General features: G+C 42.0%; 1 protein-coding gene across 2 annotated transcripts in view; it reads left to right on the top strand.

Moving 5' to 3' along the window:
- Nucleotides 1–10140, top strand: part of ddo (D-aspartate oxidase) — a 127705-nt gene extending 117565 nt beyond the window's left edge. For both annotated transcript variants that reach the window (XM_078542580.1, XM_078542582.1), the window contains exon 5: nucleotides 9146–10140. In XM_078542580.1, the coding sequence (XP_078398706.1) occupies nucleotides 9146–9719 (574 nt within the window). In that variant the 3' untranslated portion in view covers nucleotides 9720–10140. The remainder of the gene's footprint in view (nucleotides 1–9145) is intronic.
- Nucleotides 10141–12212: the final 2072 nt, after the last annotated feature.

Below are 12212 nucleotides of genomic sequence, written 5' to 3'. Positions count from 1 at the left end.
CTTTTGATTATCTGCTCCTATCACTGCTTGCTTATCTGCACAATCACCCCACCCTCAACTTCTCTCTCCCCCCGCCCCCCACCTTAGACCAGCTTATATTTCACCCCTCTCCTAACTATACTTCAGTTCTGCCGAAGGGTCATGAGGACTCGAAACGTCAGCTGTTTTCTTCTCCACCGATGCTGCCAGACCTGCTGAGTTTTTCCAGGTAATTCTGTTTTTGTTTTGGATTTCCAGCATCCGCAGTAGCTTTTAGCTTTTTGTTTTTATCTCTAATATCTCCCTCAGTTGCCCATTGTTTGTGTATGGAGACGGGTCACTGAGGAAATGGAGGCCTTTCAAGCAGGTGGGAACTTTTCAACTGAGTCCAGCCCTCTCCTCTGCAGCAGTTATTGCACAGGGATCCAAGAACCCTGGCCTATAGTTTATTCCCTTATACAGTTCTTAAAGTTGTAGTTGAGTTCCTGAAAAGTGCAACTTTAAGTGAAATGACTTTAAGGGAATCAGATTTTACCATTAAAACCAAAGGGAATCAGATTTTACCATTAAAACCAATGTAAAAGCTGTAGTTAGGTTCTGTAGGACCTTTCTCATCAGGAAAAGAATTAAAACATTATACTTGTAAGTTGAAATACTTGACACTGCTAAATTCCTATAAAATAAAATAACTTTAATAATATAAACAAAATATGCTAATCTTTCAAATTATCTCCCACTCGTTGCCGATCTTGCTTCCCAAACCTCCTGCTCACCGCACATTCTGCTCCCTGGCCCTCCCTCTCACTGCCAATTCTCCAGGCTCATGGCCTCTCCCACTCCTTTACCCCCGCTCTTGCTGATGATCCTCTGAGCTCTCTGCCTCTGCCACTCCTTGAACCCCCTTCTCACCAATTCTCGCTCTCGCTGGAACTTCTGCTCCCCAACTCCCGTTTGCTGCTTCCCTCTCCTGAACCCTCACTGCGTGCAAGGGCTCTGGAGATGAGTGGCGGGAGGCAGGAGGAGCAGCTTCAAGTTGCAGAAATTCAAAGCTGCTCCTCCTGCCTCTCGATGCTCATCTCCAAAGCCCTCACTCACAGCGAGGGTTCAGGAGAGGGAAGTGGTGAGTGGGAGAGTCGGGGAGCCGGAGGTTCAGCGAGAGGGGGTTTCAGGGAGCAACAGAGGCTGAGAACCCGGGGGTGGTGGGGGGGTGGTGGTGGCAGCAGGAGAAGGGGTCAGGGAGCAGCAGAAGCCGCTGCAAAATGGCACCAATCGGATCACGCGGTCCTACATTAGACCGGCGCGAAACAACTTTAAAAAAAAACTTGCGACACTAAAAAGAATACAGTCCCCATTAAGTGACTGGCTTTAAAATGTAAAACGGGGACCTATTGTAGTTTAATATAATGCATACAGATTGTTTGATAGTATTAAACTATGGACGATTGCTGTATAGGTGTACCTCATCATTACTGCCAATAATTCTATAATTTAAACAGCATCATGCATGAGTGACGTGCAGCACAATAACTATTGATGACTGTCATGATAAATGCAGTAACATAGAGCAGTCTCAACAATAGCCTCCACAAATTCCACGAGTAGTGCTAGAAACAACAATACCACAGACGAAATTTCAGGCGTACAATCTCAAGGCTTGTAGAATGGCCATAAACATCCTTCCTAAACTCTCAACCCCTCTATTACTCCAGCATTGCCTTATAACCGCTCCTGGAGAACCCATACAGGACTGAATCCGTAATAACCTCATAAATCAGTTGTAAGCAGTTAGAAAATGTTATCACGGCTGCCTGTAAATCATGTCGTACTCCTTCATGAGTGTCATGTTTCAACCTTCTACCCAGCACAAATGTGATCACAGCATTGATTTTATATCTGGCAGTAACATTCTCCTCACGGTGCTTGGTCTCTGCAGTGAACATAATGGCATTGCATTACTAATTTATTATTTTCACTAGCAAGCACAGTTTTGCAGTAGAGGAAATCATTGGATTTTCTTTGAGTGTGCGCAGAGAAGTCAACAGGAAAGGATTGCTGGAAGGGAAGAGCATGGGGTGGGGTGGGCCGAGGGGGTGGGGAAGAAAGGGGATTATTGTTAGCAATACTATATTAGAGTGCGGAACCAGGTGTATAAGGAGAATATAAGAAAAAGTCTTCAACTGTGGAATAAATTTGGGGAATAAGGACAGCAGGAAAGTATGGATTGCACGTGGACTGAAGTTGATTTAAAATCACAGTAAAGGAGGTTATGAAACTGGATGTGAGAGCGAAAATAGAAAACTAGTTTAGGATCACAGAGTATATTAAACGAGATATCAAGCATTTCTATAAACATACTTACAGCAAACAAATGATAAAGAAAATGGGAGGACTATTGAAAGAAACCCAGTGACCAAGGGGTAACAAGTACACTAAATGAGTTCCCTGTACTCACGGAGGAGGGAGCAGGGTGAGTGGGCAGGAGCACTAAAACCAAGCATTTAGATAAACTGGTCAGCAACAGGGGGTTAGAGGAAGACACAGTAGGAAGTCTGAGTGAACTACAGCCAAGCCACCCTGAGGAAGCGCACATAACTTCCTGTCTCTCGTAAAAGGAGTGTTTGGGGGGGCCTGAGCATGATCAGAACAAAGAGGGTTCAAAGTACCTTCGCAGTAAAAGGCTTAGCTAGGGCCCAAATTGACTCCCGTAGCAATGCCATTTATCTGAGTGGAGAGGCGGGGAGTGGAGTTAAAGGGACATGTGTTCAAAGTGAGAGCTCGTTTGGCCAAACAGAGGAAGGTGTTGGTGGTTGGGGACAGACTGAGTTGTAGCTCACAGTAGAAGCAGAAAGCCCATTGAGGTATAGAGGTGTGGAGGAACTCTGTATCCTTCATGAAAAAGGGATGGTTGGGGGCTGAAACCTAATATTTGTTAGAGGTGAGAGGCTGTAAGAGACTTTTTAATATGGTGTAGATTTTTCTTTTTGTATTTGTATTTTTTAATTTTGCTATTAATTATAAAACCATCTGCTTTTCTGTGACTCCACTCACCCACCATCCACTCTGGAACTGTTTCCATAGACTGGCATTCAGTCAGTCAATGCACTAGGCACTCAGCTTGACCCAGTTACATTATTAAATGAATAGGTAAAACCTCTGAGATTTTTTTAAAGGGCAGGGAGGTCTGATGAGAAAATCCATTGGCAGTTCAGTCCATTAGACACACAAAAAGTAATTGCCTTGTTGGCCGTTTGAACAATTATAAGTTATGCACATAGCTAGTAATGCATCAGGAATGTTTTCCACATCCATTTTTTACAGTAAATTTGTTCCAGTATGCAGAGCAATCAGTACAAATATATAACAGCTAGTTTGTTCTCTCCCTAATAGCACTATGTACCCACACCACACAGACTACAGCAGTTCAAGGTGGCAGCTCACAACACTGTCTCAAGGGCAATAGATTCTAGCCTTTACAGTGATGCCCACATCCCATGAATGAATAGAAAAAATACAATAAATGTAATTCCATATATCTTTTCTAGATTCATAATTCATGCAATAGTGCAGCACAGAAGGAGGCTATTCGGCCATTGAATCTGCACCAGCTCTTTAGAAATGCAATCCAGTTAGATCCACTCCCTGCTCTTTCTCCATATCCCGGCAATTTTTTCTCCAGTATTTATAAGTATAAGTCATTAACTTATTAAGTATAAGTTATAAGTATTTATCCAGTTCCGTATTGAAGGTTATTATTGAATCTGCATTCACCACCCTAGCAGGCAATGCATCCCAAATCATAACTGGCTGCGTAAAAAAGTTTATCCTCAAACCCCGTCCCCCTTCTGGTTCTTTTGCAAATCACTTTAATTTTTTATCCTCTGATACGAACTCTTCAACCACTGGAAACAGTTTCTCTTTGTTTAGTCTATCCAAATCCTCCCTGAATTTGACCACCTCTATATAATCTATTCTTAACCTTCTCTGCTCTAAAGAGAACAACCCAAGCTTCTCCAGTCTATCTGTAATTGTAAATCTGTTTTCTACCCTCTCCAAAGCTTACACATCCTCCGTAAAGGATATATGTTAGGTCGTACTGGTCTGCTAATTCTGTTACTGCCACAAAGAATTCTGGTAGACTTGTGAGGCATAACCTATTACTATCCCTGCAGCCTCTATTCTCTTTAGAGGAATGTTGATAGTTTCTCGTAACTTACTTAAGGATTTTCTCTGTAACTGGTCTCTGATAAGAGTAATAGTTCCTTGATTCATGTTTCACTGCTTTATTGCAACAGTGTGATTACATTTGCTCTACTCCTTAGGCACAATCATTGCACCATGGACATTTCTGAAAATGTTAGCTGAACCTTCATCTACTTTGTCAATAATTTTCTTTCAGGCTTGAAGAATGTTGTCCTGCAGCTATCCTGTAAACATTGAAAATGGTTTGCGTTGCTGTGCAAGCAAGTGCTTTACTGATCAGATTCATGAGGGCATATAAAAGGGAAGAACGGTAAATGCTAGAATCTGAACTACAAACAGAAAGCACATGACAATCAGTCAACGGCTTTAAATAACTAAGGCAGATGATGGTGATAATGTGTCAGGTGTACCCTTCATCAAAACTAGGCACTAATGGATAAACAGGCATATTAGATTCAAGGCAGAGCTTGACTGTCTTTTGGCATGAAGAATTAATTGAAAACGCTATGGTCATTTTCTGATCTATTGTAAGACTTGAATCCAATTTCTACTTCCATCCCTCTTACTGCTATTGATCCATTTTTCTATTTTCCCTCATTCCATCTAATGCAGTCAGTTTTATTCTCTGTGTCATACAACAATTAACTGATTAGAATCTGCAGATTTTAACAACAGACAGAGAGGAAGGAGATTAGAAATTTTCTGGCAAATTGTAGATCAGTTACACTTGCTGGTTGACCACATGTTTTAAGCATCTTGGGATTTTTACTCTGTTAAAGGCGCTACATAAGTGCAATTGTTAATGTATTGGAAAGAGGTGGAATACTCTGATGGGTTTTTTGGTGAGACCTGGCTTTGCCACCCTTATGAGGTCCACGTCAATTAAGGGCTGTATAGTCTAAAGCTACTGATTTTATGTTTCTTTTTAGCCTGTTATAACATATGTTCGAGGTTTGTGATGATTAGATTAAACCTCTTGTTTTAAGTTTTATGCAAAATGGATGCTGGCCCAGGTTTTGTATTGCTAAAAGAGTTTCTGTGGTGTTGTGTCACTTATAATTTTTGTATCTAAAGAGGTGTATAAGTCTGTAATCAAGTGTAATATCTGTTATATTGTAACACCTCAGCCCCTCTGGCACCATTCTACCAAATGCCCCAATCCTTAACCTCAGTTCCACCAACTGACTGCTAAAGTGTTGCCAAAACTCTATGAACCCTCCAATACCACTTGGCTCCTGAATGGCAAATACCTACCTTCGATCTGTTATAACTTCACTATTATCCTCCTGCCTATTCTACATTTTAAACATCAGGAAGACAAAAGTCAATGTGTCAGCCCCTGACACAAACACTTTACCCTTACCATCAACTTGATTCCCCAGCCCCTCTGCCACAAGGTAGGCTGAGCTAGACTGATTACAACTTTGTTGAACTTGCTCTTCATTGCAAAGACCATCTAATTCTACCTCTGTAACATCATGTTCCTAACTCCCCCAATCTGCTTTCCATTCATGAATTTGTCATCTCCAGACTTAACTACACCAATGTTCTTCTGGCTTCCCATTCTTTGCCCTCATTCAAAACTCTGCTGCCTACCCATATCCTATCCTGCACCATGTCCCATCACCCATCATCCATCACCTCTGTTCTTGCTGACCTACATTGCTTTTCAGTCCTTAACACCTCAAATTTAAAATTCTCACCCTTAGGTTTAAGCCCTCCGTGACTTCCCTCTCTGTAACTTCCAGCAGGGCTGTAACCTCCTTCCCAAACTGTCTGTTCCTCTGACCCCAGACTGCTTTTGAAGCCCCTTTTCCCTTCGCTTCACCATTGGCAGAAACACTTTCAACTACCTAGAGCTCACACTCTGGAATTTCCTGTTTAAAATCCTCTGGCCCACTATTTCCTTCTCCTTTAAGAGCTTCTTTATCAACCCCTTTTGATATGTTCTTTGGTTTGTTGCACATTATATTCCCTTGCACTTTTGTGAAGAGCCTCATGATGTAATTTTCTTACATTCAAGGGTCTGTATTAACTCAAGTTTTTGCTATTGTAAAGAAGAATGAAGACTAAAAGAAACGACTACGTGGAAAAAAGAACCAATATATTAACCATGTTCACTGAATACAGTTTTCTGCAGAAAATTAGATTTTCTGAAATTTAATCTTCAAAACACTGGCAAAAATCACAGAAATTCATCCAGTAGAAATGCAATTGCATTCATTCAGTTATTGTCAGTGGACAGGCATGACAGTAACACGCTGGGTGAAATTTTACGCCCCCTGGGAACGGGCTTGCCCACCCTTGGGCTAATTGAGACCCTTAAGTGCCCAATTATTGGCAATTAAGGGCCTCCTCCCACCCTTGTCCTTCCAGATGGTAGTGGCCGTGGGTTTGGAAGGTGCTGTTTAAGGAGGCTTGGTGAATTCCTGCAGTGCATCTTGTAGATGGTACACACTGCTGCTACTGTACATTGGTGGTGGAAGGAGTGAATATTTATGGATGGGGTGCCAATCAAGTGGGCTGCTTTGGCCTGGATGGCGTCAAGCTTCTTGAGTGTTGTTGGAGCTGCACTCATCCAGGCAAGTGGAGAGTATTCCATCACACCCCTGACTTGTGTGATTATCTGGGATGATATTTCATTGCAGTACTGAGGGAGTGCAGCACTGTTGAGGGTGTTGTCTTTCAGACAAACGTTGGACTGAGTTCCCTTTTCCGTTTGAGTTGGACATAAATGATCCCATAGCATTATGAAGAAAAGGAAGGGAGTGTCCTGGCCTACATTTGTGTCTAAGTTAATAACACGAAAACAGATTATTTCATTGCTGCTTATGAGACCATGCTGTGTACAAATTTGCTACCATGTCTCCTACATTACTATAGTGGCTACATTTCAAAAATATTTCATTGGCTGTGAAACACTTTAGGACACCCTGAGGCTCTGAAGGGTGTTAAATAAATGTGAGTCCTTTCTTTCAAGCCTAGCCACAGATTTGAGTAATGTCAGACTCAGCCACATGACATCAAATTTCTTTAAACTGGGCTGCTTGTGTTGTGGATGGGAAGGTGAGATGGCTTGGAGTGAACACCCTGGCAGGGTGGTCGACATGTTTGCTGTCAACCTGCTTTTGTCTGTCTACAAATCTACTGGGCACCACAATATTTTACCACTATTTTCGGTTTTAACTTCATATCTGGTTTGCAGATTTTGTTTGTTATTGATGTCTCCTTTCTTCTTGTTTCTTCCGTGGGTTGCCTTTCATTCTCTGAGCTTTTCAAATTATTTCCCTATTATCTTTAACATTTGTTTCCTTTGTCTGACAGTCTCAGTCATCTGGTCAATCCCCTAATTTCGTTTTAAATGCTTGAAAGGTCAGCTTACCAATATTTTCTCTCAGTGTTTATTGTTGGGTTTTTATCAGCAGTTTTTATCAGGTCTTTATCTTTGTTCTGAAGATTGTTAGCTCATTTTTCAGTTTGAAAGAAGGCTAAAGCAAGGACATTACTTTTGTCTCATCTCTCCTCAGGTTCTGATTAATCTATTGTAAATTTCCAGATTTTTGATTTTTTTTCAGGTTTCTAACATTCACAGCTTTTACTTATTATTTTTATTGTTTGTATGTGTGTGTATTTATTTAGGGGTCCAAATTGCAAACACAATGTGACCCATTGCCATCTTATGGAATATTTGATTTTTTTTTTGTTTTTATTCACATATAAGATTTGAAATTACGTAATTATAGTTAAATGTGTTTTAAAACAGAATGCCTTTACACAGGTTTAAAAAGCTGGTGCTAACTGCGCGAAGGGTTGATTTATTAATGGGTCAGAAATTGAAGGTGTGCATTAAAAACAAACAAGCCAGTTTGTCTCTTCTGATTGTCTCTTCCCTGAGCCGAGAGAAAAAAACAGGATTGTGTTCTTTAACGATGTGAGGAGTCGAGAGGAGAAGGAGCTGGTTTTATTGGCAGGCTTACTGGTGAATCACTGATTAGGTAAGGAATCAGAGAGCATATGAGAAACTCAGAGAAGAAGGACAAAGGGGCACAGAGCCTGTCAAACAGGTATATGTTATAGGTGGCTGAGCATAGCAATGGGAATCTGAATTATCTCAAGCCTGAAGACCGCATAATCAGAAGACTAACCATGAAAAGTTGAGCGAACTGACAAGTGCAGTGTGACTCTATTATTTTTCTTTACTGGAGGAGGATGCTTAGTTGGTTGAGTCGGGGTGACTACAACTGTTACTGCCTTCCTCACCCACGGCCTGTAAAATAAAGTTTCTTAATGGTTTTTATCTGCCCTTGCCTCTTACTAAACTGTTTCGGTTTGCCTTTGGAAAGATGAGAGAAGCATACATGAAGGCATGAGTGATCTCCAGTTCAGATTACAAGTGCGTTCTACTGTTACAACCCCAGGGTATGCTATTGCATAATGGGATATTCAGCAGCACAGGCACAGCCTTGACAGTAAGATCTGGGATCGCTTACAGGAGTCACCACTGTACCCTTGAGAATATCTAAGGCAGGCTTGAAATTTCTAACACTTGAATGCCTGGATTTGACCCACCTCTGATCCTTTTAAGTTCCGATGCACTTTAACTCATTAGACAGAATCTTTGACTGTGCTTGCCTAACATTATTTTTCCCACTATCAGTTTCACACTGTCACGAGTGTTCACACTTGAAGCTGATAACATACAGGGATGGATTGAGGGGGGTATCAATTGCTGCAGGGGTCTACTGAGGGGAGGAAGAAAGTTTCTGATGGAAAAAGAAGTCAGGTGGAAAGAGGCACAAATCCCTGTCAGTCAAGTGACAAGTAACTTGATTCCTGACAGGTCTTTCAGATTCGGGACAGAAGCCTGATACTTCAGTTTCTATCCACTAATCTATTGATTATCACCGACTGTAGAATGCTCTTTGTAAACACAGTATATTGATGAAGTTTGAATTATTAATTTCAGGTTAAAGAATGCTGGTGGCCAATTGCAGGCTGGGAAGATCACGGATTTCTGGGAGCTTGATGGAAAATATGACATTATTGTGAACTGCTCAGGTATTGGAGCCAGGGCACTTACTGGGGATATGAAAATATATCCAGTAAGGGGCCAAATCTTTAAAGTTCATGCTCCTTGGCTGAAACACTTTGTCCGCTTAGGCAATGGGAACACTTATATCTACCCAGGAATCTCCAGCGTTACTCTGGGTGGAACAAGGCAGAAGGATGATTGGCAGATGTCAGTTGACCCGTGTGACAGCAAGGCAATTTTCGAGGCATGCTGTGCTTATGAACCAAGTCTCAAGCTCGCCCGTACATTATTTGAAGGAGTGGGCCTGAGGCCAACCAGAGCAGTGTTGAGGCTGGAAAAGGAGAAGCTGGAACGTGACGGGCGCCTGATGCAATTGGTGCACAATTACGGCCACGCTGGGGCTGGCGTTTCCTTCCACTGGGGAACAGCGAAGGAAGCTGCCCAACTGGTGCAGGAGTGCGCAATGGAACTGAGATGTCGGCCCATCCACAACAAGTGCAAACTGTAAACAGGAAGTCACTAAATCACCTTTCTATTATGGCAACTTTGGTGTCAAAATAAACAACATATCAGCAGAGGTAATTCTGTCAACGCCTGTATTCCAGTAAATAAATCATAAGTATAATCACAGAATATACAATTTGGAAATCAAATTCATTTGGAAGAGTATTCTGAGGATGGCGTTATGCATGTTTCCACAGTAATTCGGTGGTGTGTCTAATTTGGCCAATAAGCTGGAAATGTACAAAACAAATCCACACATCAGCAACTTTAATTTAGTCATCGGTGATTGTGTTTTTACTTTGTGATCAGGACTTTATGCATTTCTAATTTGTATCTACTGTCTTAACGCGTCATTATTTTAATGCCTGACGTGGGAATTTAACAAAAGTGTTAAATATTTTCAATAAAGTGCTCAATAATAATCATTAAAGTGAAAATGGTGAATGAATTACAAAAACTATCACCTCCAGCTGTAAGGTTTGATCAGATGCCCGTCTCCATGTTAGCCTTAGGTAAAAATCCTTGGGGTGTATTGTATCAGTATGAACCACAGGGTAATACAATGTTGAGGTGGGTTAGCTGTAGATGGCTTAAATTATCAGACCATGAAGCCTGCTGTACATCTATTTATCACAGTGGGGAAGCGCCTGTGGTAGTGAGGTCTGCCTACACAAGAGTATCCCCACTCTTTTAAGACCTTGAAAGAAAATGTTAATGTGGTCCTTCCCCAGAATGTGGTCCAGTGCCTGTAAAATGCTGCTGGACATCAGAGCTCATATAAAGCCTATTGGCCCATTCAACCTTCTTGGTTCCTATTCCTTAAAAGGGAGTCTGATTGCTGGTTGCATCAATCTGCTGTTTAATAGAGTGTTTATTTCATGGATTTCAGTTTTGTATGTATTCACAACCTTCATAATGCTGGATCCCATTTGCCCGTCTGTGTCTCACAAGTAAGGTCATTGCAATTGAGTTCTGACTGTCTAGGGAATCCCACTGGGCACCGCTCTCCACATTCTGAATCCAGAGGCAGAAGGACATTGTCACAGGCGTCCACAGAGGGTTGTGAATCTTTGGAGCTCTCTGCATCAGAGGACTGTAGATGCTCCATGGTCAAGTATATTCATGGCTGCAATTGACAGATTTTCAATCTCTGAGGGAATAAAAGGATATGGGGAGTGGGTGGGAAAGTCGAGCTGAGGAAAAAGATCAGCCATGATCATACTGAATGGAGGAGTAGGCTCGAGGGGCTGTAAGCTTCACTACTGCTCCTATTTCTTGCGTTCTTATGAAGAATGCAATATAGACTGTCAAGGCTCCCAAAATTCTGGTTTCCTGTTAATTTAATGCAACTTCACCCTGCAAAGGAGTCTCCTCATGGAACAGGCAGAAGACAGACAGCAGTATGTGGCAAAAGATGGTGCCTGGCTATTAGACAAAAAACCTGTCTGCACAAAGAATCATTCATAAAGCAGTTGTGATAGATGACACATTTGATTCAGCGCCAGAGGCATCCAAGGCACAAAAATAATCTGCAAATGTGTCCAGTACCCTTGCCAAACAATGCAGTACTTTCATTGACCCTAGTCATACATCAAAACACATAATTACAAGTGTTTCTCCATAGCTATATCAACCTGTCCATAACCAAAAGAATGTCAGGATACCGTCCAAAATCACGCTTTTCAATTTTGACAAACCACAGTGTATGATTTGGATGTGATTAATGCAATTGCCTTCAGTGCCTTCTCTTAGTGAAGATGTGGAGTGTGTGTCTTCTATGTCCGAGTTGGGGGAGGCATGTGGATGGCTGTTAGGCATCAGTGTTGCCATTATTGGATGGAGATGTTCCACTACTTCCTTATGCTGAACCAGTAGACATCTCTGCCTCATTGATGTGGTGACTGCCTGGGCAAGGACACTGTAATATAGCTGTAGTTATTTGAGCAGAGGAGTTGGGGGAAAACTGTGTATTTCTATCAGATACTTAAAGGGGCATATTTTTCAGAGTTGCAAAGAAAACGGGGAGGAGTGGGACTAATCAGATATCTCTTTCGAAGAGCCAGTACAGGCACAGTAGGCCGAGTGGCATCCTTCTCTGCTGCATGATCCTCTGACTCTAAAAGGAGGTGGCCGCATCCAAAGGGCCAGCAGTGTGGCTCATGCTGGTTTCTACCATTCCTTAACTGCCGAGCGATCCTCACTGGGATTGGAAATCGGTGTGGGAGCTGACTGCTGGGTGGTGAATCTATTCCAGAGAAGGCAAACTGCTCAAGGTTGGAGCCCAACATCTTTAGAGCCCCCTTCTTGTATTGATTAAGGATGAAGCAGGCTCCAATGTAGGAGTACTGGAGTGGCCATGTTCTCCATACTGATCTGCAGTCATGCACTGAGGTGTGTTGTCTCCTTCACAATTGGCTCCAAATTAAACAGGAAGCTTCATGCACTATCAAAGCACCGAATGAACTGCTGATATTAAGCTACTGACAGACCCTGCCGA

This window comes from Cetorhinus maximus, chromosome 5 (genome assembly GCF_964194155.1).
Source record: "Cetorhinus maximus chromosome 5, sCetMax3.hap1.1, whole genome shotgun sequence".
In the NCBI taxonomy this organism is placed as follows: domain Eukaryota; kingdom Metazoa; phylum Chordata; class Chondrichthyes; order Lamniformes; family Cetorhinidae; genus Cetorhinus; species Cetorhinus maximus.
Note: the sequence above shows the minus strand (reverse complement) of the source record. Positions and strands in the feature narration are given on the sequence as shown.